Source organism: Sinocyclocheilus anshuiensis, unplaced genomic scaffold (genome assembly GCF_001515605.1).
Source record: "Sinocyclocheilus anshuiensis isolate Anshui unplaced genomic scaffold, SAMN03320099.WGS_v1.1 scaffold631, whole genome shotgun sequence".
In the NCBI taxonomy this organism is placed as follows: domain Eukaryota; kingdom Metazoa; phylum Chordata; class Actinopteri; order Cypriniformes; family Cyprinidae; genus Sinocyclocheilus; species Sinocyclocheilus anshuiensis.
Genome location: NW_015548268.1, coordinates 690585 through 716515, shown reverse-complemented (window position 1 = coordinate 716515; position 25931 = coordinate 690585). Strand labels below are relative to the sequence as shown.

General features: G+C 34.8%; 1 protein-coding gene and 1 long non-coding RNA gene across 3 annotated transcripts; one reads left to right on the top strand and one right to left on the bottom strand.

Annotated features, from left to right (window-relative positions):
• LOC107655703 (uncharacterized) lies at positions 1 to 25929 on the top strand. The gene is made up of 3 exons (XR_001630472.1): positions 1 to 79; positions 21797 to 21854; positions 25821 to 25929. It is a non-coding gene; the product is annotated as an uncharacterized LOC107655703 (long non-coding RNA).
• LOC107655701 (uncharacterized) lies at positions 4042 to 11410 on the bottom strand. Of its 2 annotated transcripts, XM_016443277.1 has the most exons (4): positions 11363 to 11410; positions 5426 to 5453; positions 4780 to 5264; positions 4042 to 4679 (listed from the first exon to the last, which is right to left on the bottom strand). In XM_016443277.1, exons 3-4 carry the CDS (start codon positions 5258 to 5260, stop codon positions 4168 to 4170), a joined length of 993 nt encoding a protein of 330 aa, XP_016298763.1. In that variant the 5' UTR covers positions 5261 to 5264; positions 5426 to 5453; positions 11363 to 11410; the 3' UTR covers positions 4042 to 4167. The 2 variants fall into 2 exon arrangements, with proteins under 2 accessions (XP_016298763.1, XP_016298764.1); XM_016443278.1 differs by lacking the exon at positions 11363 to 11410 and having other exon boundaries at positions 5426 to 5471.
• Positions 25930 to 25931: the final 2 nt, after the last annotated feature.

Genomic DNA, 25931 nt, shown 5'->3' with positions numbered 1-25931 from the left:
CTTTCTGCTCGGGATTATCGCATTTGGCTTTTAGGATCGCGGCTGGAGTATGATTCACAGACAGCTCGTGCTGTCCCAGGTAGGTGTGTTTGAGCTCGTGCTTTATTGTCCGTGTATGTCCATCTGAATAATATAGACTATATACAGACATTATTGTGCTCTTGGTGCTGAAAATCTTAATAAAAACTGTATGGTTACGGTTTTGTGGCACATTGTGATTAACATGCATCGTGACACGGATCTTGTTCTGAGGTAGTTGCTCAGAGCTACTCTTGACACTTGTCAAAGTCTTGAAAAACTATGAAAGTCAATCTGGTTCATTGAGAGCCCTAAGAGTTCACATTACTAATATCTCTCCATTTCATTTGAGAAGCTATTGTCATATCACACACAAAGAAAATCAAAACGTTTTCACTATACAACTCACCAAAATACATTTGTTTTAACTTGAAATAGATAGAAATATGACTATTGTATAGTAAAATGTACATTACTCCAGTCTTCAGTGTCACATGATCTTCAGAAATCATTCTTATATGCTGATTTGCTGCTCAATAAGCATTACTATCAGTATTTAAAAAAAAAAAATTGTGTGGAAACCATGATTACGTGATAAATAGTTCAAAAGAACAGCTTTTTTTTTTACAGAAATCTTTTGTAAGATTATAAACTATTTACCGTCACCTTTGATCAATTTAGTGTGTTCTTTTTGGGACAAGAACACAGTTCAAAAGTCTTACTGGCTCAAAACCTTTAAATAGTCTTTTTTTTCTAGGCATGGCATTTTGAGATTCAACTACAATCCAGTTCAACCTCTTATGCTCAGTCCCTCATTTACAAACCAAGAAAAAGGGGAGTGGAGCTGACCTGATTGACAAGCCTCATCCTCTGCTCTCCACACCAATGTGGCAGGGGATAATAATACACACACACCCAAAAAAAAAAAAAAACAATACACTAACCCGTGGAGAATATGCTCACAGACACGTACACAGATACCGAAATGAAATGGTTAAACTTTATTAATGCTCATTAAGTATGATTACACACACACGTGCATTTTGTTGCACATAGATATTTGAAATAAATAGTACATAACAAACTGCTTAGAGCAAGTCTTCTCTTTTTAAGAGTTTATATAATTTTCAGGTTTTACTGTACTCACAGTATGGCAAAATTGTCAAAACTGATATATCTATATAAATGAAGTGGTAAACTTTGACTAAATGTGATTTTAAATGTTATAACAGTGATTTTATAATGTATAAATATGAATCCAAAAGCAAAACGTATGAAAAGTGTTGTTTTAGTGAGTTGGCGGAGCCGATTAGTTGTCCTCTGCTGTCACCTAGTGGTTATAATTGCAATTTCATGGAGTTTAACAGAGGTATACTGTTTTGATCCTTTATAAGCATTATAGTGACAATTGTTGTCCAATGTCCATAAAAGTTTGCATGCTTGTTTAGAATCATATGATGCATGAGTTGACATAGTTTTGTGGAGATTTGAGTTTTCTTTTAGGATTTATAGGCCTTTGGGTAAAGTAGGTAAATACCATATTATTAAATGGCCCTGTTATAACTGTCCAAATGCAAAAGTTCAAAATTGCTTGCAGCATAACATCAATGTTTCTCTGTCCATCCTTGACTTAAACACAGGCTCTACTCTCCAGCACAATAGTAACCCACAAAGCACACAACAGGAATCTGACTGTTAAGTTTTACAGTATTTTACTGTACGGTATTTTTTCATGGTTTTATGGAAAACTACTGGCAGCAGGGTTGCCAGTAATCTACAGCTTTTTTACATGCTTCCGTAAATTAAATTTGCAGTATATTACTGTTAAAAGATGAAATCAACTAAAAATAAAACACATTAAATCTCTCAAGATATCAGCAAAGGATGATTAAACAACCCCAAAACAGCATTACCAGCTTCACGTATTACTAACCAGTGTGACTTTATTTCTGTCATGTGTACAAGTGTTATTTTTGAAATTTTAGGTGTTGTACTTTTATTTGAAGTCACCATAATGGTGATCAGTGTTTGGGAAGTGGGACGTTGCTTTGAAATTATCTGTATTGTATAAAGCACTATATACCTGTAAATAAATGTGATTTGACAAACATGAGCGCTATGACAAACTGATGTGCACTTTACTGCACACTGAGCATGCAAAAAAATACAATACGGGGCTGTTCTTGTTTTTGCTTTTACACTGATGAATTTTAGGAAAAAGGCTGGATCACTGTTTTTTTCTAAATGTTTCTGCTTAGTTTAGCTAATATACTATAGGTATACAAGTAGGCTATATAAAACTGTTAGAATAATGTGTTATTAATGTTACGACCCTTCTTTTGGTTGTTAAGCATCTAGGGACTAAGAAGGGGAACATTGGACCAGTTCAGACCATTACCAGCTTCACACTCGGTGTGCGAATGAAAGTAAGTAAGACTGGAGACTAAATCAAGCGTACTTGCTTTTTTATTGAAGGAGGTTGAAGGGAAACTGGATTGTGCCAAAAGAAAAAAAGTAACAAAACCATAAGAAATCAAACTAACCCATTTTAGTCTAATCCTAAACTAAAATAAAGAAAAATGTGAAAAGGAAAACATCTTCAACGTCCGAGACGTCGTAACTCAACTACACTAACTAACCAAACAAAAATACAGAAAGTGGCACCAATCCCTAACCTAGTGTGTCTAGACAATCAAACTACATGTGCACCATGTAAGTCATGTGACATAACTTACCTACCACTTTACCTCCGTCCAGTTTTAACACATCTTTGAAAAAGCTTTGTAAGGCATTCAAATGTCACAGATCAGTAGATTCGGGCCAGCCAAGTAGGTAAGATATTTTACATGGCAATCAAAGCACATCACAAACTAAACCAAACAAACAAAAACACAAAGACAAAATATCACAGGCCGAGTTCACCAAGCCAGCTTTCGAATACACTGGCATTTCCCTTATATATCACAGCTGGACGGCAATCAGCGAGCGCGATGGAAGAACAACCCCCTCCCGTCATCACACCCAATCAGCTCGTCCCGAATGATTGACAAGTGAGCCGACCAATCCGCACGTCACCTGCAAAAGTGAAAGTAAGAGGGAGCAAAAGAGAGAGAACGCGATGGGAAAAAACTCAAGCAAAAGAACACAAAAACAAGAGAATACTCAAACGACCAGTCAGCGTCACATAGGGACGTAGCATTAAGCAAACCCACTGCATTTTTATATGCGTACATTGTTTGCAAACATACTGAATGTTATCTAGGTCATTTATCAGTGTTTTTAAAATTGTCTAAACGATGATTCAAACCAAAAGAGGCATTGTAGTCTTTTTCAAGTCGGTTGTTAATTGACATTTTGTTCGGCATTGTTATTCTTACTACTAATAGATTTATTTTACCTTGTACAGTATGTGGTGTTTTAAATGAATTAATTGCAGCAATGGCATGGTTAAACAGCATTCAAAGAAACACTTTATTGTTCTAAACTCTAAAGTCTAATTATAGGGAGGCAAATTTATAGTAATTGACTTGTAACTGCCTGTTGAAGCATCATTTGTGATGTTTTACACATTAATTATTCTGTGTAAAAACAGTAATATCAGTCTGTCTGCTGGTCACTTTTAATACTCTTCAAAGTGGTTTACTTGTAATGTATGTGTTGAAAATAAATATTTACTTGAAATAATCATCAACTTATTCATTATTCTTGTTATGTCATGGTGGTGGTGATGCTATTTATTATTAGTAGTAGATGTAATGAATTATTATTGTTATATATTGTATAATAATATTGGTGTTATCAATAATGTTTTACTAGTAACAATACTACTGTAAATATGAACAATGGCATATGTTATCAAAGAAATATATACCCTTACTGTCATATTAACTCAACTTTTCAAAATGCATAAATAATAATCATCATTTGTTAATTATTAAAAGTTCTAATTACTTATTGCATTTTTATATATAAAAAAAAAACTTAGACATGGACAGTTGATAAAATATAACACTTTTGGGGTTGTTTATTGTTATGTAATGCTTTTATATGAAATATCTCATGTTTTGTATTTTTAATGTCTCATTGTCATTATTTGTTTCTTGCCCCTCTTGCATATGCAAGGTGGTTTAGATATTAATTAGATGATGATTAGCAATAGCGTTCATGTTCAGAATTATTGGGAGAGCTGCATAAAGCCAGTATTTCTCCAACATTCTCCCTCAAAGTATTTATGAGGCCTGGTAAACTCTGACTATAAAGGAGACGATTCTCTGCAACATTTTCTGCTGCCTTCATCACATCTTTCATGGCCTTTATCACAGGCTCCCAGAGGATGAAGCTCTGGGTTTGTTTCTCCAATACAGTGGCTCTTCCACTAAGAAGAGTCAGAAGGTTCACAGCTCGCCTGACCGTTTCCTGAAGTTCAGCTGTGAACTGTAGATGCTGCTTCAAATCTTCAATTTCCTTCTCCAGTTTATTTAGCAACTTAACTGTCTCTTCAGTCTCATTCTGTATGTTAGCGATCTTGGATTGGTAATCAGACACCTTCATGCTGTTCTCATTCAACTGGGACTCCTGTTTTTTTAGCTCATTTTCAGCATCCCTGATAGCGTTTGAAGCCTTAACAATTTCGCTGGCTCCCACAGACATCATTATTATACCTAGTGGAAGGCAAGAAATCTTATCAGCCACAAATATAGGTTAGTTGTACTTGTTAAGATGATAATAAAAAGTAGTAGTAGATACGAGAGGATTTCTCACCAGGAATCCATCCGATAATTGGTATTGCAGCCACTACCGCCCCTCCAATTGTTACACCTGTACCAGTGTTCTGTCTAGCTCTCTGTCTTTGTAGTTCATCGTTTGCTAATGCTACCATTTTTTTTGCCTGTTCCAAAGCTGCTTTAGAATTATTTAATGATTCTTCAGCAGATTTCTTCTCAATGTGTAATTCACCAATTGCATTGCATTTTTCTTTGTTCTGCTGCTCAGCATTTCCTTTTTCTTTAATAAGTCGCTCCATGCATTCGTCTAAATATTTTAGTTTTTCCTTAATCATTGTTTCTGATTTTTTCAGGCACTGCTCAGCATGCTCAATATGCTTCCTGATTTGTTCATAATTACAGCACATGCCAGTGGTGGGATCAACTTCTGCATCCAAGAGAGACTTGGAGATGTTACAGATAGAGACTATTCCCTCATTTAGAGACCCAACAACTTTCTCCATAGAATGCAAATCCATAACACTGCAAGTTTGAAGATAAGGAAAGAGAAAAACATTTCTTAAAATTTCTTTAAAAACATTAAAAATAAATTTTTAATTCACAACAACATCATATCAATAATAGACCATCATTCACATTTAATAAAAGCAATACTTTGTGAATACAGACTAGATTAAACTTACTCAGATAAGTGGAACTGTCTGAATTCAGCTGTCACAAACAAAACACAAAAATAAGAAATATGAATGATATTGTGTGTCCTTGTAAAATGGTGCCGTTGACTTCTCCAAAACAAATTCAAAGATATTTAACCTTGAGATAAAGAAACATCTCTTAAGGTAACTGTAGTATAGAGTGAGCCAATTAGCCAAGGATTAGCAATATTACACAAGTGTGCTGTTGATCTCAATATCAGCACATGATACTATTCCTTCAAAATGTCCTTGTGCTTTTGTTTTGTGAACTTTTTGTTAGTAGTTCTTTCTTGTGTTCCAGTTTCCTGTTTCCCCTGTCTAATTGTTCTCACCTGTTTCTTGTTACACTTATTATTCTTTGTGTGTTTACTGTGGGTAAATCCCTACTCAAGGAGAGCCCTTGAAGTGGGGATTTTGGAGGGACTTGTGTGTGATAATGTAGGCATTTGGAACGTACTAGGAGAAGGGAGCAATGAAAGAGCATAATTGTTTCATTATGTTCCCCGGAACGTTACCATGACAATAGCTATATTTCCATCCAAATTTGCAAATTTAACCTGTGCACAAAATTAGAACATCGCACAAAACATTTGCGAATAAAGCAACATATCAGTCAACGTGTTCAAGAGAATGAGATCATCACTTTCTGAGAACTTGGGCAAAGTCTCAATTAAAATATATATACACCTGTCTCTGTTGAGACAAAATCACATTACTTTTTTGATGCACATCAAGGAATTTATTCAATAAATAATAAGTAATAAGTAATATCTTCTTATCAGATAAAAAATATATATATCCAATTCAATTGAGTGCATGCATTTTTTTAATGCACATTTTTAGAATTTATGCATATCTTGGCATTTCCATCCAGCAGTAACCTAAAATTTGCATAAAAATAGCTGGATGGAAACAGCTAATGCAGCTCTCCCTCTCTGCTCTCAACTTTATAAAACTTGATTTCCTATGAAACTTATTTAAATTTCATATTAAATGCAAGAAAAAATTCAAATAATTCACCTATATATATATATATATATATATATTTGTTTACAAGTTATTACAAGTTTCTGCAAGTGGGGAAACCTGAATAATAAACGAGTTGAGACTCAAAGTGCAGACAATACATGCAATAACAAATGGAGTCATGTTATCTTGTGTTTGGAGCTGGATGGCTCACAATCACGTGAGTCACTTCTGGGAGGTAATTATACAAAATCATGTTGATGATGGACTTTCACTTAGATATGTCAGAATTATTAAAACAACATTTGACATGGTGTGCAATGAGATCGGTCCTCTGGTTAGTCCAGTTATCCAAACGCATTGTCTGTTAAGACAAAATCACTTTTTTGATGCACATCAAGGAATTTATTCAATAAATAATAAGTAATAGGTAATATCTTCTTATCAGATAAAAACTAAATTCAGTGCATGCATTTTTTTATGCACATTTTTGAATTTATGCATATCTTGGCCTTTCCATCCAGCATTTTTTTAAATGCAGTAACCTAAAATTTGCATTAAAATAGCTGGATGGAAACAGCTAATGCAGCTGTCCCTCTCTGCTCTAAACTTTATAAAACTTGATTTCTCTTTTTTAGACACTGCAGGTAGTCACATTTATCTATCTTGTAATGTATCTACAATTACACCCATTTCTTACCTATGAAACTTATTTAAATTTCATATTAAATGCAAGACAAAATTAAAAAACAACATACAGAAGCTCAGTTCCCGGGGGATGGGGGAATTTTGACACTTTTTGAAACTTCGCCTCTTTATTTAATGCTATAATTTTAACACAAAGTTTTATTTTTCACCCAACCATCTGTGTGTAAATTAAAGTTTACAGTGGCCGGTCGTACAAAACAACTTGTTTTGAAACTGAATGAGATGATAAGCGGCGGCATGACCAGCCACACACTGGTTCCTATATCCATGGCAACAGCGACTCTCTTTGGAGTCTGGGCTTATGGGTAGTGCAGTAATTTACCAGTAGATTTGCAATTATTAAACAGTTTTTTATTATTAGTCCTTTTACATTTTTGTTACAAAAACAATTTATCCTCCTTTTAAACCAGAAATGGGAATTGACCTCCCAGGTCAATTATTGAGCTGCAGGTTTAAGCTCACTTAAGTGACTGCACGTAATTAAGGATAATTTAATTATTTAGCCTGACATATTTACTGTTCCAAAATGTTCTATGTTTCTTAAAAATAAAATATATTGTGTTCAGTGGAAAAAAAAATTTTTTTTTTTTTTACCAGACATTTAAAAATAACATATTTTAGAGCTGTAATCGCAATGCCGGGATACCGTGATATGTTTGATCTAAGGTTATCATACCGTCAGAATCTCATACTGGCCCATGCCTAATACGGAGGATTAGAAAATCAGTATAAGCCTGTTTTACCAGTGTTGTAATAATTATTTTTAAGGCACTCTGTTTTTTTTAAATAAATAGTGTATTAATAATAGTTCAAAGTGTGAATCGTTTTTTAGTAAGATAACATTAAAAAGACAAGACCCTTGACGCCCTTTAAACTTTTCCCAATCAAACAGCAAGAAAGATAGAGAAAAGGCACCTTTGCTTATATTGCTTTGTTTAGAACAATGTTTGCTGCATTTTTAATATTTAATAAAAATGTAATTTTAATCAAATGTAAATTCGTCCCCTGCACTTTATTTGGGCAGGTGTGTTCACGTAGAGGTTTCTAGATTTAAATCTAAATTTAAATTCAAAGAGACAGTATCGATAGTTTATGCATGACCTGACGTTTTATTTCGTATCCAAAATGAGGAGATGTGAATATCAGGAGCACTGAACTCTCTCATGAAGTGTGTGTTTCATTCATACTCGAAGCCGGAGGGTGCTCTCGCGCAGAAAGCCCAAAATTGACTCATAGAAGTAATAACTTATGACATGCAGGAAATCCCTAATATGGACAAAAGCATCAGTCTATCGCTGTAACTGAGCTGCGTAAAAAGCTGAAACGTTTTACTGATGAAACATGAAGACAATAAACACACGATTGTGAAAATATATGTGTTTTTCAAGTTATCTCCAGGTAATCAATAAATAAACTATCTGAAAAATGCAGTACTGACTGACATATCATTTAGTATAGAAACTATAATATATATTTCCTGCCTTATTCTGTGATAAAAATGGGGAAAAGGTGTTCGTGGTAGCTTCATAAAATTGTCATTAGGAAAATATTGAACAAAAATATAACCCCTTGCTACAGCTAACGTTACTTCCACAGGCTACACACAGCAATATAAACAACAGCTGTGCATGCTTCACGTCGTTCTTGTAAAATAATAATAATTTAATAATATGAGTATACAAGCACACTGCTCTGCTGAGAACTCCACTTACCTGCAGCCACGGACATTATTCAAAGCCACTAGAAGGCAAGCCTGCAACCTTTAGCCAAAAAAGCGTGACGGCTAATGCTAACGCTTCCGGTTTGCCAGTACTTGGGAAAGGAGACCAGAGGCCGTTTTTTTTAATTGATGTCAATGGAGGAGAGGCTTCACTACGCTGAATAAACAGCTTATCATTTAATGAATCGACAGCCTATCGGCTAATCTTCAACATGTTTTACACTAAACAATACTTTTGGATTGAACTAGTTTTAGAGTTTACACCCCCCAAAAAAAAACGTTTTATAAGAGAAGTCACTGACTTTTTGCGACAGGTGGGATACAGCTTACGGCACTTCTCATTCATTCCTATGGTATCCATAAACAGCGATTGAGTGTCACACAACTCTGACTGACATTCAATGACGTCAAGGCTGTAATGTGATTGGTTATTAAGGCACACGTGATCCGAGTTGATCATTACACTTTCTCCAATAGTAAGTAATACAGACCCTTTCATCTCCCAATAGTATGACAATCTCTGTTGAAGGCATCTGGTAGTGCGCTAAATTACTGAAGGTGTCTGAACGTAAGGGATCATCCCGGATGAGATTGTCAGGTAAAAGTGTGTATTTACGGATAAATTATTATTCATACATTTTATTAATAGTTAGATTGGGCAGGCCTTCACAAAAGAGTATTTAATTAAAAAAAAAAAAAAGGCCTTGACAAAAGGGTACTTTGGGCATCAAGGGGAAAGGGGCAGGTGCTCAAGCATCCACCACCCCCCGCTGCACGTGCCTGGTGCAAATTATAAACTTTCATTAGCCACGATTGTTTTGTACGCTGTAATGGATTATAAGATTACTAACAAACTGGTAAAATTTTAAAACAGTTTTGTCTTAAATCAATATATTTTATCTCCTTGTTTATTTATGTCGTGAAATGTGTAATAAGTGGTTTGACTGCACCGTATCCCTAAATGTCCGTCTAGTTTGAACTTGCTGCTTGCTCGCAACTGCTGTGTTCACGGAAGCTTTGTATTCAAACATTTCAACTCAAATCAATATTCCATGTCTAATTATTTACTTATGTGGCAACTAGCCATTTAATAAAATGGATAATGTACATCCAGCCGGTTGTTATTGCAGAATAACCCCCGACAGGGTGATTAGGACCCCGACGCGAAGCGAGGTTTTTCTGCGATAACAACCAGCTGGATGTACATTATCCCTTACGTAACATATAAATATATTTTAGTGTAGGCTTTATCTTTAGATTTTTATAATTCATTATCTTCTTGTGGATCAACCGGTTCACATTTACAAATGCATGTTTTCTGTGTAAAAATAAGGGTCGATTTTGGCTTTGGTCTAAAAAAAAAAAGAGCAGAAGGGCTTATTGAAAAATGCGAATTCATTCTCTGCCATCAGGTGGCGCTTTCGGAACGGCAGAAATATAGCGGTTTCCCCAGTAACAAAGCAGCTTGACCTGATTATTCATATAATGAGGTTTGGGACGATCAAATTATGGGAGTTTTACCGGAGGTGAATTTAGCAAGCATATAAAATACGCAGAGAAAGATAAAAAATACGGGAAAATATTTAAACGAGGGAAAAACGGGAGGGTTGACAGGTATGAGGTAATGTCACAAAGTCTATAGCATCCTCATTCTTTGTTTCATGTTCATCCACTTAGCACTGTCTTTTGACTCATTTCTCATAGTCTCATACGCAGAAACATGAATGTACATATGCTAATGCTTTGAGTAATAGTCTATATAATGTTCTACATAATATAGCCTAGTTATACACATACAAAGTTTGTGTATTTCGTTTACACCTTTTGTTATATTTTATACATAGACACAATTGAAACACAAATTTCTCTACAAAACCTCTGGTAACATACACATACAGTATGTTAGACCAGAATTGCACCCCTGCTGGCAACCATTCACACACACTCTCTCAGCGGAGGCGCCGTGATCTGAGAACACAACATACAGTAGCTACTGTACAAGTAAGCTGGAGTTCAGCGATCTCCATTTGAGGTATTCTGCTTAAAAGAAAGTGTCTTTCAGTGGATCTCGACAGTATTGTTTGCGATTGTGGTTTGCTGATTGTAACGTTACTTACGCAACCTCTGTGCGGCAAATAAGTATTTTTTGCCATTGTTATAAAAGAGAAAGATTAATGCAATTTGGAATTATTGGAATTACTATTAGGAATTTCTCTGTTATAATATTAGATTTTTGTTACACCAGTTTTCAGAATGTAGACAGGGCGAGTGTATATGTAGTCTTTGGTGTTTCTTTAGACTCCAATTTATATCCTGTTATAAATCTGTACATGTTAGATGAGGTAAAATGAACCATGCATACGAGTCGATATTCTATTGGTTTGTGCTTATTGGTGAAAGAGCAACTTTTGATGAAATGTAAAAATAAATTTCCCAAATTACAACAATCATTACAATTAAAATTGAGCAAAATTATATGTATATATTTATATATACAGTATAGATATATATATACAATCAAAGTACTGTACCTGTAGTTGCCTAAGCCTGTCGAAATGGCAGATGCTTTTCTTCATGTCTGTTAATGGCCTGATGGAATGGAAGAACCCATAGATGCTTTTTCTAGAAGTTTTCCCAAGTACTTGAGTCTCTCTACTTTTGCTTTCATTATGTCCTACCACCTCAGGGTCACATGGTTTGGGAAAACAGGGGATTTCTGTCACGTATCATGTGTCGACTATAGCCAGAGATAGCCTACTGTCAAAAGCATCAAACATTGGCAATATTAAGAGGATTTGACATTTCCAATTAATTACGCCTGTTACATTCTTATATTATGACTATTATTATTAGCCTATTAGGTTACTTTTATTATTAAATTACAATTCATTTGCCCCGCAATAATGTCATACACACATCCTTCTCTCAAGTAGAAATACAGATAGCCTACTCATGTTTAAAAAATACTCTGGTAAAAGTACTGACTACACATTTTTACTCAAGTTAAAGTAAAGAAATATGGGCTCTGACATGTACTTAAGTAAAAGGTAGCCATTACTACTACCTGCTTTAGTGGCACGCGGGTAACGGGACCTCATATAAATACCTAATACAAAAGAACTTACATTTTAAATTTTGTTAGCTAATGAATGTATCCAGGCTGAAAAACCGCCATAGAACAAGGCCGGACTGGGACAAAATTTCACTCATCCAGGCCGTCCCATACACCCACAACAAATTCTGAAACCATGGACAACACTATTTTTTGTATGGCCATCACATAAAAAAGGTTAAAATCCTTAGGCTGGGGCCGTGCAAAATAACTATATTTTCTGAATTGCCTAAATGTCAAAATTAGTACAACAATAAATACACCATGACAATATATTTATAGAAAAATTCGAATATTGAACATGTTATTGCATTATCATGAGTCATATTTTTCCCTTATAAAATTAAGTATGGTTTTATTATAGTAAAAGTATAGTAACCATAGTTTTACTATGGATGTGAGGCCATTTGTGCATTTTGAGAGAGAGAGAGAGAGAGAGAGGACGCTGTATTGCTGAATCACTCACACTGTTTGTGAAACAGAACGTTTTAAAATGACTGAACTGCTCTTTTAATCTGTTTGGATTCAATCTACTGTACATGCTATAGGGCAGAAATGTTTCCGGGAATTTCCCACATTATAAAAGCGATACCTGCAGGAATGTTATGTTCAATGAAGCAAACCTGGCCCTGCTTAGCTAAGTAAACAAATACAAAACTATAGTAGCCTATTTAGAGATGAAACTGACCTGCACTTGAAGTCTTGAACAGGTCAGTAGTTTTGCCTCTCTGCTCCTCCGTTCTCGAGTCTCTCGCACTGATTATTCTGATCCAAACCTTTAACTGAGGCGCGGAGCGCACGAGAATGAGTGAGGTCTAACTGCAGAACTGGAAGTATTGATCGCTGAAGCTATGCTGGATAAAAGCAGAAACGTTGTGGCTGATGAGACGACAATGACAATTCTATCTACAAAGTCGAATGGAATGCAAAAACTTTGACCACCTCAGGGTCACATGGTTTGGGAAAACAGGGGATTTCTGTGCGGCAGTGTGGGGTTTCAAAATCAGTCTAACAAGATCGTTATCTGCCAACATAACCTCCCCGATAACCTCCCCGTGCCGTTTACGCCGTATCATGTGTCGACTATAGCCAGAGATAGCCTACTGTCAAAAGCATCAAACATTGGCAATATTAAGAGGATTTGACATTTCCAATTAATTACGCCTGTTACATTCTTATATTATGACTATTATTATTAGCCTATTAGGTTACTTTTATTATTAAATTACAATTCATTTGCCCCGCAATAATGTCATACACACATCCTTCTCTCAAGTAGAAATACAGATAGCCTACTCATGTTTAAAAAATACTCTGGTAAAAGTACTGACTACACATTTTTACTCAAGTTAAAGTAAAGAAATATGGGCTCTGACATGTACTTAAGTAAAAGGTAGCCATTACTACTACCTGCTTTAGTGGCACGCGGGTAACGGGACCTCATATAAATACCTAATACAAAAGAACTTACATTTTAAATTTTGTTAGCTAATGAATGTATCCAGGCTGAAAAACCGCCATAGAACAAGGCCGGACTGGGACAAAATTTCACTCATCCAGGCCGTCCCATACACCCACAACAAATTCTGAAACCATGGACAACACTATTTTTTGTATGGCCATCACATAAAAAAGGTTAAAATCCTTAGGCTGGGGCCGTGCAAAATAACTATATTTTCTGAATTGCCTAAATGTCAAAATTAGTACAACAATAAATACACCATGACAATATATTTATAGAAAAATTCGAATATTGAACATGTTATTGCATTATCATGAGTCATATTTTTCCCTTATAAAATTAAGTATGGTTTTATTATAGTAAAAGTATAGTAACCATAGTTTTACTATGGATGTGAGGCCATTTGTGCATTTTGAGAGAGAGAGAGAGAGAGAGAGGACGCTGTATTGCTGAATCACTCACACTGTTTGTGAAACAGAACGTTTTAAAATGACTGAACTGCTCTTTTAATCTGTTTGGATTCAATCTACTGTACATGCTATAGGGCAGAAATGTTTCCGGGAATTTCCCACATTATAAAAGCGATACCTGCAGGAATGTTATGTTCAATGAAGCAAACCTGGCCCTGCTTAGCTAAGTAAACAAATACAAAACTATAGTAGCCTATTTAGAGATGAAACTGACCTGCACTTGAAGTCTTGAACAGGTCAGTAGTTTTGCCTCTCTGCTCCTCCGTTCTCGAGTCTCTCGCACTGATTATTCTGATCCAAACCTTTAACTGAGGCGCGGAGCGCACGAGAATGAGTGAGGTCTAACTGCAGAACTGGAAGTATTGATCGCTGAAGCTATGCTGGATAAAAGCAGAAACGTTGTGGCTGATGAGACGACAATGACAATTCTATCTACAAAGTCGAATGGAATGCAAAAACTTTGAAGCTCAATATCTCAGAACTACTCGGAATGCAGATAGAACCTTATCATTCCAAGGGGACGAAATCTTAGAAAAATAAAATAAAATTGTTTGAGGGAGTGCTGTTTGGCTGTGTCTTGATAAATATTGAAATACTTCAATTGCTTAAAAAGACGCAGTGCTAACAAACTCTGTGTTGGTTATGAACTGAAAACCTCTGCCAAGTTTCTACTGTCAAGGAGTTTAAAGGTTGATGACTGAATTTAAGTTTTAGGCGTGAGCCATCACTTTCAGATATAAACATTGATAAAAATCTTTTGCATTCTCGACACAAGTTGTGAACTGTGATAATGTGTAGTAGAACTGTTTGCAATTAGTAGCTCAGGTTTGGCACCTACATTGGTAAGATTGTCCCTGTCCATTTGTAGTGGTTACACAATCTATAGATTTATTCTAAATTAAGGCAGAACCTTTGTGATTATATGACCGAATGCTCCACATACATTTGCAGTTGACATGTGTACATTGTAAAGTGCTTTGAGTTGTACAGTATGAATGTAGTAGTATGAATGCAGTCAAATTGTTATTTATCATCCACTTGATGAGAAACTTTGATTATTATATTGCACCTGTGCTTCTGTCATAATGCATGCCTGTGTTTTATGGCCACTAGAGGTCTATGTTACACCTTTTTAGTTATAGGTCCTCAGTAACCACATCATGGCAGCTCTTTTTTCTTCACATTTTAGATATTACCTCACATTGTTCTCTGAATTGTTTGTTTTATTAACTTTTTTCATCTGTCCTTACTGATTTCAATGAAAATACGAAGATTACAGTCTAGACTACAGTCACAAGAAATTCTATCATAGGACTCCTAGCTTAACCCTGATTGGTGGAATTGGTGTTGTTACAACTCTCCCCATGTTAGGACCACACCCGGTCTCCCTACACTACAAATATCTGTAAAAAAAAAAAACCGGGGCACTGTACTGTATTAATATGAAGGAATTTTCATTGTGTTGTGATTTAGGGTTAATGGAAATGTCTGTACACTCTAAAAAATGCTGAGTTGTTTCAACCCAACTCCTTTTTCTGTTTTCTGCTTTTCTGTTTGTACAATTAATTAAATAATTAAACAAATAACACACTAGGCTGTCGGGTTGGATTTGGCGGGAAATGTCAAGCCGACCTCATTTGTTCTTACGTGCTCACGTCATGTCCGTAAACACAGGAAGGGTCTATGACGCGCGTGGATGCTTTTACAATAAATAGTGTGGCTGCTTATAATCTGAAGTAGTCGACAGGTTAGAATTAAACCGCAACCGTCGTTAAACTCAACAAACGGGAATCAGCCAAAGCACTGGACTGCGAGAAACTGAAATCAAAGAGCAAAGGCGCCAGATCTATATATATATATATATGCCAGATCTGCTCTGCAAAGGCCATACATGGCAAAAATGGGGATTCCTCAAACCATCAGATTTATCTGTGCTGACGTAAAACTGCAATTTTGGCGATAGAGAGGTTGAAGTGCCACAGTGCACCTTTGCTTAAACTTAAAATCAAATAGACATGATCTATTAAATTAAAGCATAATATAAATGCTCAGGTCTAAACCTGACTGTCACTCTGCAGGGGCCTAGTGTTGGATTGTAATCTGACAAACGCATATTTCCCATAACTTTTATATTTTTTATTTTTTCCCAACAATAGTCCAGCTGTACAATAACAGTTGCTTATATATATATATATAGAGAGAGAGAGAGAGAGAGAGAGATAGATAGATAGATTTAGAGAACATACTGACATTGTGTTTATGTGCATATTTATTACTTAAATTGTCTTTATTTGGTCTTAAAATGGTATTATATATATGTGTGTGTGTTTGTGTGTGTGTGTGTGTGTATATTTATACATATCAGTATACTGAAAAAATTGCAAACACTATCATTAATGTTAGCTGCATGACTCTACATTCCCTACAGAAAGCCACAGCGGACTCTGAACTAATGAAAATACTTTGTCTTTTCTGAAAGCTCATGATGGCTGCTAATGGGAAATGCCAGAGGGAGCATATGATAACTTCATAAGCTCTCCTTATGAGTGGAGCTGACCTATATATGCTGCCGTCACGCTTCAATACGCGCTCCTGCTCTTAGGGCTCTCCCAACATACTTCACGTCATCATGACCCTGTTTGATTTCACAATGCTCTCTTATTGCTGTTAATAATTGCTATAATACACAAGAATATAATACCCACATACACAGGATCCCAAAGACACAGAGATTTTGTTGTTGCTTGATGGAAAAAAAAATAGTGTAGAGTATTAAGGTCACAGTTCTTTTTTTTATTATGAGGAGATCCTTTGGTCTCTGGTGAATCGCCCATGTGTTTTCATTCATGTTCAGTTGAGCTGCAGTTGTACAGATGGCTGAGAAATCACGTACCCACAAAAGCCTTTTTTGTCGTTAGTCTTGCTTATTCTCACAGATGCAGAGGTCACCGGATGCTTGTGTAGATATACTTGACATAATAATATCTTCATTGTCTTTCTCTTGTCCTCTGTGGATCTTTGTTGTCAAATCCCTAGCGGATTGTCTCTGGTTTTGCATGTAAATCTATATTCAGGCTGCCTAGATGAAGATACGAGAATGAATGTGTCTCAGAACCCAAGACTGTTTGTAAAAGAATACATGCTTTAAATCTCTAACTCTAACTCTAACGTCATAGTCACTGCTATGAAACAAGAACAGCACAGCAGCTCAAACCAAACCAAAACACACACACACACACACTCTCTCTCACACACACACACACACACATAACTAAACAAAACAATTATCTGCAAATCTAAAATGTGCTTCCTGTTCCAAAACTGAATGAATCTGACTACATAGAATGCACCAGTGACAGTAATTTTTAAAAATCAGATCAGGTTTAAAAAAAAAAAACAAAAACGCATATTTTAAAGTGCATAATAATAATAATAATAATAATAATAATAATAATAATAATAATAATAATAATAATAATAAAAACAGCTTCGAGTTTTCATAGCCAAAAATTGTTTGATACATTTTTTTATGTTGATTTACTATTATATTGCTATTGTTTATTTATTGTTACTTAGTTTTTTTACATCATTTCCTAAATAAATAAAAAAAAGAAGAAGAAAAAAAAACAAATACATATATTTTAAAGATGATCAAGTACATTTTGGAAGATGTATTTTTATTTAATTTTTTTTTTTGCATTGTAAGATTATTTACATATCTATTCCCAAATTAACAGAAAAAAATCTCATATTTATTAAAATTAAATATTTTTTATACTTATCATTTTATACTTGCGTATTAGAGTGATGAGAAATCATTGAGACTTGCGAACTCAAACTTTTGGACACTTCTTTGAAATTGGGGTGAATGTGCTTAATAACCATGTCCATAAATGTTGCAATTACTTATTATTTCCTTTTAATTGTGGATTGAAATATGACCATCAGAGAACACAGGAACTGTTCAGCCGCTTCAAGAAATATTAATTTTACAGTAGATGGGGATAATGGATAAAAGCAGCTCATGCTCAGCTCAGGGAACGGCACTGCAGTCCATTTAGTTAATTGCTATACGGGACCTTGCACATAGTATTAAACACATACTTGCTGGTTAAAGTTGGCTTTAAAGAAATCCAGTCGATTTAAGGGTATAAGAATGAGCTCTGTTAGCGGTGAAAATGATTGCTGTCATTATGAGCTCTTTCTTGTCAGAGAATGTGGAGAGTGACAGCGGTGTGAAGGTCAGCTTGCAGGGCTCACGGTTATAGACTGCTGTTCAAAACTTTAATACTGACGCACTGAGGAGCTAAAGGGATTGACCAATGGCAGTATGTTGGTTTGTTTGTGTTTTGGGAGGTGAACACACATATGGGTCATTCCTGTACGTTTTAAACTTGTAACTTACTTTTAAACTTAAGTGTAGTACCTGAACAACATGAGTGTTGAGCGTTGAGTGGATGCTTGTGTTATGCAAAAATTAATGTTCTAATAATGCTTTCCAGAATGTGAGTATGACTATGTTAAAACATTCTTAAAGCATTCATGAATTATTGGAATACATTTTCAGAAAATATACTATTTCAGTCTTTCTACTTCAATATTTCACGTTTAATTCAATGCATTGCTTGACGTTTCTTTGTAATTAATTGTTAAATACTATGAATTTCTGAGTGAAAATGGTTTCTACACCTGTTTTTGTTTTTCAGTGTAATACCACAAAACATCACAGAAATAATCAAATAATTTAGTAATGCCTAATTATGTTTGTGCTGTTGTTTTCCATCCAAAGTGATGTCACTTCCTGGGTGATGATGTCATTAAGGAACTAACTTTGTTAGTTAAAATGATATTATAAAAGCCGAACAATATAATAGAAAAAATTTATAGTGAAAGGAAGAAGAAGAAAAAAAAACAACCACAGAATAATTCTTAACAAATTGACAGTCTAGTGCAGGGGTCTTCAGACTTGTTCCTGGAGGGCCGGTGTCCTGCAGAGTTCAGCTCCAACCCTAATTAAACACACCTGAACCAGCTAATCAAGGACTTACTAGGTAGAGAAACTTCCAGGCCCTCCAGGACTGAGTTTGGAGACCACTGGTCTAGTGCATACAGCATACAACCTCAGTTTTAGACTGAGAAAAGCATTATTTATGGATAATTTTGGTAATATTCACTCAAAAACTGAGGTTTGAGCTCAGTTCAACGAGGCCTATGAACAATCAGCTCCAAAATGAAACACAAAACCTGTGCTAATTCAAGAAAAACAAGTTGATAAAAAGATTGAATCCAATATTTGGTAATAATAAAGCATAGTGAGAAATGTATACTTTTGAATAGAATTGAAATTGAATTGAAAGAAATACTTTTGTAGGCCAGTCAGTATTGAGTGTTACAAGAATGGGATAAAAATCACAAAAAAGTACAAAACATATCAATTTTGGGGGAAGGTTTTTTTTTTTTTTGAGTTGTTGTGATAATGTTAACAATTTGATAATATTAACTAGTATTTTCTGGAAAAGGAAAATATTTTCCTGGTCAAAACACAACATAAGATTTCAAGTAAATAAGGTAACACTTTATTTTAAGGTCCAGCTCTCACTATTAACTAACTATTAACTACAACTATTAATTACTGCTTATTAATAGTTAGTAGGGTAGTTGTTAAGTTTAGGTATGGTAGAGAAACTTCCAGGCCCTCCAGGACTGAGTTTGGAGACCACTGGTCTAGTGCATACAGCATACAACCTCAGTTTTAGACTGAGAAAAGCATTATTTATGGATAATTTTGGTAATATTCACTCAAAAACTGAGGTTTGAGCTCAGTTCAACGAGGCCTATGAACAATCAGCTCCAAAAAGAAACACAAAACCTGTGCTAATTCAAGAAAAACAATTTGATAAAAAGATTGAATCCAATATTTGGTAATAATAAAGCATAGTGAGAAATGTATACTTTTGAATAGAATTGAAATTGAATTGAAAGAAATACTTTTGTAGGCCAGTCAGTATTGAGTGTTACAAGAATGGGATAAAAATCACAAAAAAGTACAAAACATATCAATTTTGGGGGGAGGTTTTTTTTTTTTTGAGTTGTTGTGATAATGTTAACAATTTGATAATATTAACTAGTATTTTCTGGAAAAGGAAAATATTTTCCTGGTCAAAACACAACATAAGATTTCAAGTAAATAAGGTAACACTTTATTTTAAGGTCCAGCTCTCACTATTAACTAACTATTAACTACAACTATTAATTACTGCTTATTAATAGTTAGTAGGGTAGTTGTTAAGTTTAGGTATTGGGTAGGCTTAAGGATGTAGAATATGCTCATGCAGAATATGTGCTTTATAAGTACTAATAAACAGCCAATATGTTAATAATAGACATGCAACTAGTTAATAGTGAGAAGAGTTCCCTATACTAAAGTGTTACCGTAAATAATAATATTATTTGTTTTCTATTTTGTGTTATTTGCACACTCTCCATTATCACATGTGTGTGCTTACAGCTGCTGGCATCTAATAGTCTCTTTCTTGCTGCTATGAGTGTTTTATCAGAAAGATCAATGCTGATGAAAGCGACCCGTCCACAACATTACAGCATGGAGATACATCAGCGGTGAATCTCAGATGGGACGTAATTCACTTCAGTCATGTAGAGAATATTTGGTTAGCGATGCAGGATATGTAATGTTAACATTGAGAGCATTTGCCCCGTTTCACACAATATCGAAATCTAATTTATGCCATTTTTCATTTTTTGGTGATCAATGCTTTCTCGACAAATCATTAAATGTGTTCTGCAGTTGCAGTAAGTACTGAGATTGAGGGAATAGCAGTGTTAGCTGAAGTGCTGGATGACACATGATAATCATTCAGCTCATTAACATCCATCACAGAGGCAGCAGCTAGTCGATTTCACTGATTTACCGTCATGTTTCAAAGGGTTATATGTGTTAGAAATAATCAGGTTTATTGAAATGATTGATTTTATTAGCAACTTTAAACAAAGAGGCTGTCGTTTAACTTCATTACCTTGGCAGGTGTGTTGCATAAAGTTAACTACACATTAAGGAATGAATGTTCAAAATGCATCACATACTGTATGATCATAAAATAATCATAAAAACCAAAATGATCATAAAACACCAGAACAAATCTCTGTTTCAAAGTTCTGCTTGTGTTTCATGGAAATTACTGTTTGTGTGCAGATACACTACCAGTCAAAAGTTGTTTTTGTTTGTTTTTTTATATTAGCATAATGTAATATGATGTTACAAACAAAGTCTATTTCAAAGAAATACTGTTTTCAAACTAATCAGAAATGTTAATGATGCTGAAAATTCAGCTTTGATCACAGAAATAAATTACATTTTAACAGATATTCACATAGAAAACAGTTATTTGAAATTGTAATAATATCATTTTTTTATATATTATTTGCTGTATTTTTGATCAAATAAATGCAGCCTTGCTGAGCAGAAAATACTTCTTTCAAAAACATTAACAAATCTTACTGAATGCACACTTTTGAACGGTAGTGTAAATCCTGATTAACCAGGTAACTTCAGGCACAAGAAAAAGGAGCGGTTCACTTTTTATCCTGTTGCAATCTTCCCGTAGACCTTCACTGATGTGCACTACTGTAATCTAGATAATGCTTTGGGTGTTTATTGTTATATGTGTGAAGTGATGTATTTGTTTCTGATTCTAATGTACTTTTATGTTTGATGGTGCAGCTTTGATTTTTATTGCATTCTTGCATTTGACATTAATATCACTGTAAAATATGTTACAAGTTATTACAATATTTAATCTTGAGCTGAAGTTGTATCTCTGTAGAAGCACTGAGAGTGAAGGACTGAGTGGTGCTCAGAGGGTTTGTTTTATGCCGTTTCAGTAACTCCTGACCTTCTCCTCAGGGTTTGATGTGCTTTGAGTCGCTGAATCATAATGCTGCTACACCTGTGTAGTGTAAAGGTCAGTGCTCTTCTTCATTCGCTCAGCTTGTGACTCCTCCTTCATCATCACCATCATCTTCACCGCCATTTACTCATCATGACCACCAAAACTCTTACTTTAAAGCTTTTATGTGAACCTATGGACTGCTCCGTCATGGATTTTGTTTAGTAAATGTGAAACTACTGACAGACACCTTGTCGATCATTCCTAACTTTAATGAATCATTTCTATGTGTATGGATTGAGATGAAAGAAAAAATTATAATTTTAATGCTGGTTCATGTTTATTCTTGCCAAGTCTTATCTTAGCAACTCAACTCAAGTTCACCCTCATAATGCATTGAATATCTGTATACGATTTTCACATTCCGGGTCAGTTTTGACCTGAAGAATCGTTATTTTATAAAACAGTCATAACTTAATATTTTTTTAACTAAAACCATATTATATCTGACCAGCAACATCTCATTAATGAGTAAATGTGAAAAATGTATACTATATATATATATATATATATATATATATATATATTCTCAATTTCTCTGGATTTCCGTAGATTTCTGATAAAACGTAATGTTTGCTTTATTCTGTAAACTACTGATGACATTTCTTCCAAATTGTAAATAAAAATGTTGTCATTTAGAGCATGAAATGACAATTTGTCAAAATAACTAAAAAGACGCCATGTTTTCAGACAGGTTTATATTCATTTTTAGACAACACAATAGCAATGTTGTAACTTCAGAAGAGTTAAGAAATCAATATTTGGTGGAATATCCCTGAATGAAAACATTTGTTATTTTGACCAATTCATTCATTTTCTGCAAAAAAAAAAAAAAAAAATGTATCAGACCTTTATAGAATAAAACAAATATTAACATTTTACTCAAACCCATACCTGGTAAATCCAGAGAAACTATTTTTCCAGAGCTGTACATTAGAATGAATGGAATTTAATTAAATTAATTTCAATTTGTGAAACTCATGATTGCTCAAAAACAGTCCAAATTTATGAAACCTACATATTTATTTCTAACAAAACAACATAAATATTACTCTGAAACTGTATGAACTTTCACTTTCAGATGGAAAAAGTGGGGAATTTTTCACATTGCAATGGTTCGTCAATAGGCGCGTCAATAATTGTCAATAATTCATGTTTATCAACAAAATTCAGTCCCAGAAGTGTGTGAAAGATATTGGGAAAAAGGCTGTATTGCTTCATAGATAATTTTACAAAAAGTATTGTTGACACCTAATGGGACCCCATGCACACCCTGGTCCAAAATGACCCGAACACAAAACGTGTAACTTTTTTAAATTCTTTTTTTTTTTTAATTATGTATCTCTTCCGGGTCAAATGGACCCAAATGCGTTATGAGGGTAAAGAAGACACTGTTCTTTCCAGCAGGGAAGGGAAAGCTTTGAAAGCGCCTCAGAGGAGATAAGTGTTGTGTCACTTTGGGCTTGTTTTTAAGTCTTCTTGCTTTCTCTGACACTTTCTATCTCCGTTTACCGTGGAGCAGCTCCCAGAGGCTTTACTATTTTAAGGTCTCTGTGTGTGTGTGTGAGCTCTTGGCAGGCGTTCAGAGATATGTTGACAGTTTCGTAGTATTTCATCACACCTTCTGATAAAGCTGAAATATTTAGGGCATAGTGGGGAATCTAGTGAATATGAGCTGATCTCAGCCTGCAATTACAGATGCTGTCGATGCCTCTGTCATTGAAAATAACAAGAAGACTGACGTGGACGATCAAAACTCATCAGATCAGAGTGATGTTGGGCTTGTATGTAGAAGTCAAGAGTGTGGCCTGTTTCTCATGGTTGATGATCTTGTGCATAACACTGTAAACAGGCTTTCTGCAGGTCTTAAAAAGTCTTAATTCACCCTTCCACAAATTAAGGCCTAAAAAGGTATTTTAGATATTTTAAATCATGGCATTAAATGCCACATGCATTGCTAAAGATGAATATCTTTCTCAGTATTTCTGTTTTGTTTTCTAATACAACTATCTAAACATCCTTAAAGCAAGATACATTTACTTGAGATGCTAATTGAGAATATACAGCTCAATTGTTTTCTGGAAAATGAACAAAATTAAGTGAGTTTATGATTAAAACAGGAACAAATATCTGTCAATGAGCTGAAAATGTGTTTTCCCTTGGAATTAACTGACAGATATTTGTTCTTGTTTTAATCATATATTCACTTAATTTTGATCAATTTCTCATAAAACAAGACGTCTTATGTCATTTTGTTTCTCAAGTATATGTGTCTTGATTTAAGAATCCTTAGACATTTGCTCTGGAAAACAAGACAAAAATACTAAGGAAGAACAGCACTTTTTTGCAGTGTGGTCAGAAGGAACAGTAAATGTTATTTATTTAGTACAATTAATGAAAAAGTAATGGAGATCATTCATATTTACATACCATATTGATGTATTGTGTACCAATTTGTTCCCGTAGTAATGAATTGCTAATTGAATTGCTGTTGCATATTCCTCTCCATTCACAGCTCTCTGCATGATCTTTTCACGTCCATCTTCTGGAAAGTGCCATATTTCCTGACTAACACTCATAGATCTTTGTTACATGTCCACAAACAATGCAAATATCAATAACACATTTTTGGGCCACTTTTTTTATTTGTAATATCATTTTGATATATGATGTTTACCGGAATTATCATGCAGTTTACTTTTAAATCTCGCCCAGTTATTATGATAATAGCAGAAAAATTGGTTTATTTATGAGTAAAGGTGTGGTCATATTTCATTCTCGGGTGCATTTTCACAGTCAAAATCCAGTCATTTCAATAGGAATCCACGCGATTGGGAATTTTGCTTGAGGGTGATAGATTTTCCCATGCAGGTTTTGCCAACATTTTGTTGAAATGTCAAAGGTGATTGCACCTTTAAACTTAGACCTTGAATAAATATTTGTAGTGACATTTTCCAATGTAAATTAATAAATATTTGTAGTGGCAATGTTTTAAATGCTTAATTTCTGGTTCACACTATGTGTATAATTTTGTTTTATTATAGAAATTTGTAGATAGAGTTATTACAGAAATTTGGAGATTGAGTTATATGAAACTCAGCTTGATTTTTTTTAACCCTCTATGGGACAAAGACAAAGTGACCATGACCAATAATGTGGAAATCAAGCATGTGGGTACATTATTGTATGCCAGTTTGAAAGATGTGATCCAAACAACAACCAGAGATCAGGAAAGATGCCAGTGTGTTGATATTACTCTACTGACGAGCACGGATGCTCTAATGAGCAGATGTTATACTGATGAGAAGGAATGCTGCAAGTGATTTTCACTTGTGCCACGATAATCCATTTGGAATTCCAAGAAGATGTTAATAAAGCAATAAGCCCCGTGAAGCCGTGGTTTACAGTGAATTTATAACAGCTAAGAGGCGTTGTTAGGTACGATGCAAAGCGGAGTAAAACCCTCTTAGCTGTTATAAATTCACTGTAAACCATGGCTTCACGGGGCTTATTGCTTTTATAAAACGGTTATTCCATATACGTAATACGGTTTCACAAAATAAAACAAATAAAGTGTAATGATATTAATAAAAACAGTATTCTTCCACCAAACAATGTAGTTCCTCAGAAACAGTTGTGGTTGCTACAAAGTGGTTGCCGAGCAACACACAAAGTAAACAAAGGTGTATGTTACTTTGTAGAGTAATTTACAACAGCTTCGAACGTGGCTCAGCCAATCAGAATCAAGCACCGGAACTATACGGTTTATAAAATAGTTTTACTGCTTTTGAAACACTAAGACATGGTTTCCAGGCAGTGAAATTGCCTCTGAATTTGTGTCAAGTTTGAGATATTTTTAAAATGTGAGTTCCAAATCAAATATACATAGCAGCACAAGAAGAATTTGAAAGAATTTTAACGTTTCAGATAGTGAGAATGCATTTGACTGTGTGTGAAGTATCTGACGTAACTCTTCTGCAGAACCTGTACCAGAGCAGGTTTCTGGGTCTGGCGGCCATGGCCTCGCCGTCACGGAGCTCCCAGAGCCGGCGGCAGTGTAAGAGCGAGACACGCTTCAGCTCGGCTCGATCC

Coding starts and splice junctions, on each gene's coding strand:
- LOC107655701 (XM_016443277.1), bottom strand. CDS start 5,260: ATGGATTTGCATTCTATGGAGAAAGTTGTTGGGTCTCTAAATGAGGGA. Junction 4,680..4,779: donor AATTATCGGATGGATTCCTG/GTGAGAAATCCT, acceptor GCCTTCCACTAG/GTATAATAATGATGTCTGTG.